Source organism: Myotis daubentonii, chromosome 3, assembly GCF_963259705.1.
Source record: "Myotis daubentonii chromosome 3, mMyoDau2.1, whole genome shotgun sequence".
Classification (NCBI taxonomy): domain Eukaryota; kingdom Metazoa; phylum Chordata; class Mammalia; order Chiroptera; family Vespertilionidae; genus Myotis; species Myotis daubentonii.
In genome coordinates, this window is record NC_081842.1 from 29,598,272 (window position 1) to 29,604,271 (window position 6,000).

Below are 6,000 nucleotides of genomic sequence, written 5' to 3' on the forward strand. Positions count from 1 at the left end.
CCAGCCCTGCCTTTGTACCATTAGACAGAAAAATTTCCCCTCGTTCTAACTGCACTGAACTTCACAGGGAAGCCGCTGCCATCATCTAAATAAATAAGTAAATAGATACCCATACTTTGAATACCAACAATATTATTCATGGATAAACATCCACAAATTAAAAAAAATTTTAAGTTAAGACTGTACCAAAAATAGGTTTTCCTTTTGAAGTAAGCCCAGCTCACATATTTTCACTGTCTGTGGCTGTGTAGCTTCAGTAAGCTAAAAATACTTTCCCTTCTGCTAAGTTGGGAAGAGCAAAAAAGACCAAGCAATCGGCCGTGTATCATTTTCACTCATCTTAATTTTTTTTACTAGAAAACACTCAAAATAGCTGAAGTAACGAAAAGCCATCTGTTTTATATTTGTATACAGACACACTGACAGATACATCTATTCGGCCCGTATCCTCACAGTAATATGAAATAAGCTATAGGTGCCCTATCAGCAAAGACTGTCAACATTTCACTACTCCTAGCTTTTCATTATGATTTTGGTTGGAGAGAGGGCTGCATAAGTGTTGAAAACTAACCCAAGTACAAGTAAAAGCTTTCAAAATATAGATACGCTACTTGGGCAAAGCATACAGGATGGTTATGCTCTTAAGAAGACAACTTGGTGGTTACTGTACAGTCATGCATCATTTATGTTTCTGAAATTTACATTAAGTGAGATCTGAAAAGAGAAGGATAAAACTTTAAGTCTTTCTGCAGGTCTTGCTCAAGTTGTGGTTGCTACGTCTGGTAAAGTGAAAACACTGTATTTCTCTTCTTGGACTTCTCAAAGCTAACTGTAAAACCACACACACACACACACACACACACACACACACACACACACCTCTACCTCTGTGATAAACTAAATGTTATTCAGGAAAACAAACATTTTTCCCCCCGCAAAAACATACCTGCAGGATGGTAAACAGAAGTAGTGTGGACGTTTCCAATACCTCTAAAGTCCACCCTACTAGGTTACCAGAAATTAGCCTTCCACGGGACTAGGCCATTAGTTTGAGCTGCTGGGTTATGGCTGAGTTTCCCTTGGGGAAAAAACAGCACAGTTTGAGAAACCTCTGCCAAACTCCCCATTTCTTGGGCTACTGACAACGTCAAACGAAAAGCAAGTGGCTAGATTAGAACCAGGGAACCATGCCCCTCTGGGATGGGCTGGCAGTAGGGGAGCGAGGGCTGCTGGCTTGCCTGCCCCGACAGCGCTGGGCCTTTGCTAAGCGCTGGAAGACAGGAGTCGGTGTGCGCCCGGCTATCCAAAGCCCAGCGGGTCTAGGGGCCGGCGCTACCCATTTCAAAGGGAACCGCCCGGGGAACCCGGACGACGGGGATGTCATCTCCCCTGACACTCGGGGCTCAGCGACCCCGCAGGGCTCGCCCCCGATGTCCCCGCAGGTCAGAGGTGGCCCCCGCGATGCCAACGGCTCTCCAAAGCCACTTTCCCAGCCCGGGCGGAGGCGCTGGGAAAAGTTGGCCGCTGGCCGCGCGCGGGAGTCCCGTTAAGCGTACCTTGCAGCTGAGCGGAAAGGGACTCCTGGTGCTGCTGGTACTTTTGCGCCACCGCCTCGGCTTTGCGCAGCTGCGTCTGCAGCTCGTAGTAGAGCATCGCGCCGTAGAGGAAGCCGAAGACCACGGTCAGCAGCAGCAGCGTCTGGAAGATCCGCTTCTGCTTTCGGGAGCACATCCCGTTGCCCATCGTCCCCGCCGGCCCTTCCTCCCGCCGCCCGAGCGAGCGCCTCAGCAGCGGCCGCTGCAGGAGGGGGCCGGGCGCAGCATGGGGAGGAGACGCGAGACACAAAAGCGGGGCCGAGGGGGAAGTGGCGCCCGCTCAGCCCCCACGCGCCGCGGGGCGCGCAGCCATGGACGCGGCCGGGGCGGCCGCCGCCAAACTTTTGCGAGGCTGGCTCTCCGCGGGTGCCGGGGCCCGCGAGGGGGCCCTCCGCATACTTCTGAGCGGGGTGCCCTGGCCGATCCCCGGGCGCGCCTGCCCTGTTTCCTGCTCCCCACTTTTTTGGCCCGGCTGCCCCCGGCGGCGCTCGGAGTCCCGCCCTGGCCGCTCCCCGCCCCCTCGCGGCGGTTCCCACTGCGCGACTTTGTTGCCACCAAAAGGAGGGGGTGCGCGCCCAACAAAAGGAGCCGGGCTCCGGGCGGCGCCTCCGCGCGCGGCCCGCGGGATCTGGGTGACCCGTGGGGGCTGGGGGCTCGCCCCGGTTTGGCGGATGGCGGGCGGCTGTCACTGACGGGGCCGCGGAGCCTGGGCCGCCGCCGCCTCCCACCCAACTTACGTGTCACCCACAGCCCCGCTAGTCTGGCCAACGGGATTCCCGGAGGAAGTCCCACTCGGGCTCCCCGCTCATTGGGCCCGTCCGAGCTGCACCTCCCTCCCTTCGGGAAGGCAGTGCCGGGCTCGATTGGACGCCCGCTTTGTCCGTCCGACCCCAGGGCCGCGCCTTCCCTCCCACGGCGGGGCAGCGAGGGGCTGGTGGGCAGTGAGGCGGCTTGGCGCCGGGGTGCGCCCACGTGGAGCGCGGGTGGGTGGGGAGAGGCGGCGGAGCCTGGGGCTGGAGGGTTGGGGTGCGCCGCGGACGTGTCCCGGCCTGAAACTGGGTGCGGTCCGGTGCGCACGTGTGTGAGTGTGCATGTGAGTGAGTGAGATCCAGCGCTCAAAGTCTATAAATGCAGAGCTTGGAGGAGAGCAACTACACTCCATGGAGTGTCCTTTCTTTCTTGCCCCATCCAGGGGGCAGATGCGATAGACACAAGGGGTAACTACACTGTCAGCACAGTCTTCTTGGTGGAACAGGAGATGCCAAGCTGAGGCTTGCCCCATCCAGTGTTACCAGCGTGAATGCACTTGTGCCCGCAGATGGCAGGGCACTAGTGGGTAGACTAGCACTCTAGCGCGCTAGACTGACTGCTCAACTGTCCACGTGGGTTGGGGAAAACAGCTTGTCTTTGGCAGACGGGAAAGAAATGATCTCATTTTTTTCCCCCCCTGGCTGCAAATAGAATAATTTAAAAACAAATCTTACAGGCTGAAATGAGCACACACTCATTTTGTCATATGTATTTGTTTTATTGGTGGCAAAAAAAGAAACCCACCACATCAGTTACCTTGTTAAATTACATTTTAAAGGCCAACAAAGGTTCCCCATGTAAAAACAAGTAAAACAAACATAATAAACACAAACCTCTCCAAAGAAAATCCATAGTGCATTTGTTCTTTCTGTGTGCTTGAGAGGGGAAAATTGAGGTTATGCATAAATAATTTTCTTTCGGCTCTTGACCTGAATTCTAAGAAAGTAAATTATTTCTCAAAAGCCTCAGTAGTGTCGTGGAATTTATTACCTACTGCATAATTTTAATGATATTCTAACCAGATTTTAGTCATCAGTAATGGCCAGCGAGTGCTCAAAAAAAAAAAAAAAAAGGTAGATCTGTTTAGCCAAATACAACATAAAGATAGTCCCTGGTGCAGGATTTTTTAGGTTAGCTCTGAAGTTAGAGGATACTAAAAACCATAAAAAATAAAATAAATTTACAACCTAACTAGACTGTGACATAAATTTAAACTACTATGAAAACTAAGTGTACATGGTATGTACTTTTCCCTAATAAATAACTCACAGTATAATGTTCAAAATGCTTTCATGTACAGATGGATTATCTCACTTGTCACAGACACATTAAGTACAGATGTTCCTCAACTTACATTGGGATTATGTCCTGATGAACCCATCATAAATTGAAATTATCTTAAGTCAAAAATGCATTTAATACACCTACCCTACAGAATATCATAGCTTAGCCTAGCCCTGTGGTCAGCAAACTGCGGCTCGCGAGCCACATGCGGCTCTTTGGCCCCTTGAGTGTGGCTCTTCCCAAGCCTTAGTAGTCCTCTAATTAAGTAAATAACAATGTACCTACCTATATAGTGTAAGTTTAAAAAATTTGGCTCTCAAAAGAAATTTCAATCGTTGTACTGTTGATATTTGGCCCTGTTGACTAATGAGTTTGTTGACCACTGGCCTAGCCTAACTTAAATGTGCTTAAAACACTTACATTAGCCTAAAGATCACAGATAAATTGGGAAAATTATCTAACACCAAGTCTATCCTATCTAATAAAAGAGAAACATGGTAATTAGCGTATGTCCGCTACCCTTCCCATTGGCTAATCAGCGAGATATGCAAATTAACTGCCATCCAAGATGGCGGCCGGCAGCCAGGCAGCTTGAAGTTAACATGAGGCTTGCTTGCTTCAGTGACGAGGACTCCAATGTTCCCCGCCTGCCGCTGCTGGCCTCTGAGCCTGCAGTTTGAAACATTCTTACAAATATAGAAGCTAAACAAAACCCCAGAAACCTGTTTTCAGCCCGCCGGGATCTCAGAGCTGGAGTTGATACAGTGTTTCGATTATAGAACCCAAACAAACCAGATACCTGCTTTCAGCAGCCGAGGCCTTAGAGCTGGAGCCAGAGCTAAAGCTGGCCCAGAATAAAAAATAAAAAAAAGAAAAAAAGGAGCAGTTGGGAGCTTCAGTCACCCGCCAGCCTGAAAACAGCCCTCAGCCCCTCACCCAGACTGCCCAGGCACCCCAGTGGGGACCCCAACCCTGAAGGGTGTGTGACCAGCTGCAAACAGCCATCATCCCCTCACCCAGGCTGGCCAGGCACCCCAGTGGGGACCCCCACCCTGATCCAGGACACCCTACAGGGCAAACCAGCTGGCCCCCACCCATGCACCAGGCCTCTAACCTATATAGTAAAAGGATAATATGCCTCCCAGCACTGGGATCAGTGTGACAGGGGACAGCGCCCAAACCCCCTGATTGCCCTGCGGTTCTGTGTGTGACAGGGGGCAGGGCCACAACCTCCCTATCTGCCCTGCTCTGTGTGTGACAGGGGGCGGTGCCCCAACTCCCCTATCGGCCCTACTCTGTGAGTGACAGGGGGGAGCTCCTCAACACCCTGATCGGCCCTGCTCTGTGCGTAACAGGGGGGAGCTCTCCAACCCCCTGATGGGCCCTGCTCTGTGTGTGACAGGGTACGGAGCCCCAACCCCCCTAATGGGCCCTGCTCTGTGAGTGACAGGGTGCAGTGCCCCAACCCCCTGATTGGCCCTGCACTGTGGGTGACAGAGGGTGGCGCCGCAACGTCTCCATCGACCCTGCCTAGAGTGAGACAGGGGCAGTGCCCCAACCCCCCATTCAGCCCTGCTCTGAGCCCAACCAGAGGCTGCACCTAGGGATTGGGCCTGCCCTCTGCCACCCGGGAGCAGGCCTAAGCCAGCAGGTTGTTATCTCCCGAGGGGTCCCAGACTGCGAGAGGGCACAGGCCGAGCTGAGGGACCCTTCCTTCCCCCCCCCCCAGTGCACAAATTTTTGTGCACCGAGCCTCTAGTTTTATAATAATACTAGAGGCCTGGTGCATGAAATTCATGCATGGGGGTGGGGGGGATCCCCTCAGCCCAGCCTGCAACCTCTCCAATCCGAGATCCCTCTCACAATCTGGGACTGCTGGCTCCTAACTGCTCACCTGCCTTCCTGCCTGATTGCCCCTACTGGCCCCCCTGCCAGCCTGATCACCCCCAAGTGCCCCTCCCGCTGGCTTGGTCGCCCCCAACTTCCCTTCTCCGCCAACCTAGTCACCCCTTATTGCCCCCCCTGCTGGCCTGGTCGCCCCAACAGCCCCCCTTTGACGGCCTATTCGCCCCTAACTGCCCCCCCCCCCCGCCAGCATGTTCACCCCTTACTGCCCCCTCTCCAGGCCTGGTTTCCCCCATCTGCCCCCCCCTGCTAGCCTCGTCACCCCTAACTGACCCCTGCCAGCCTGGTCATCCCTAACTGCCCCCCTCTCCCCCTTAACTGCAACCCCTGCTGACCTGGTCGCCTCCAACTGCTCCCCCCACCGGCCTGGTTGCCCCTCACTGCCCCCTCTGCCAGCCTGGTCACC

General features: G+C 53.7%; 1 protein-coding gene across 8 annotated transcripts in view; it reads right to left on the reverse strand.

The window, feature by feature from the left end:
* The window catches only part of GOLIM4 (golgi integral membrane protein 4), an 82,499-nt gene extending 80,166 nt beyond the window's left edge, over positions 1-2,333 (reverse strand). For all 8 annotated transcript variants that reach the window (XM_059686959.1, XM_059686957.1, XM_059686953.1 and 5 more), the window contains exon 1: positions 1,557-2,333. In XM_059686959.1, the coding sequence (XP_059542942.1) occupies positions 1,557-1,743 (187 nt within the window). In that variant the 5' untranslated portion in view covers positions 1,744-2,333. The remainder of the gene's footprint in view (positions 1-1,556) is intronic.
* Between the last annotated feature and the right edge of the window lie 3,667 nt (positions 2,334-6,000).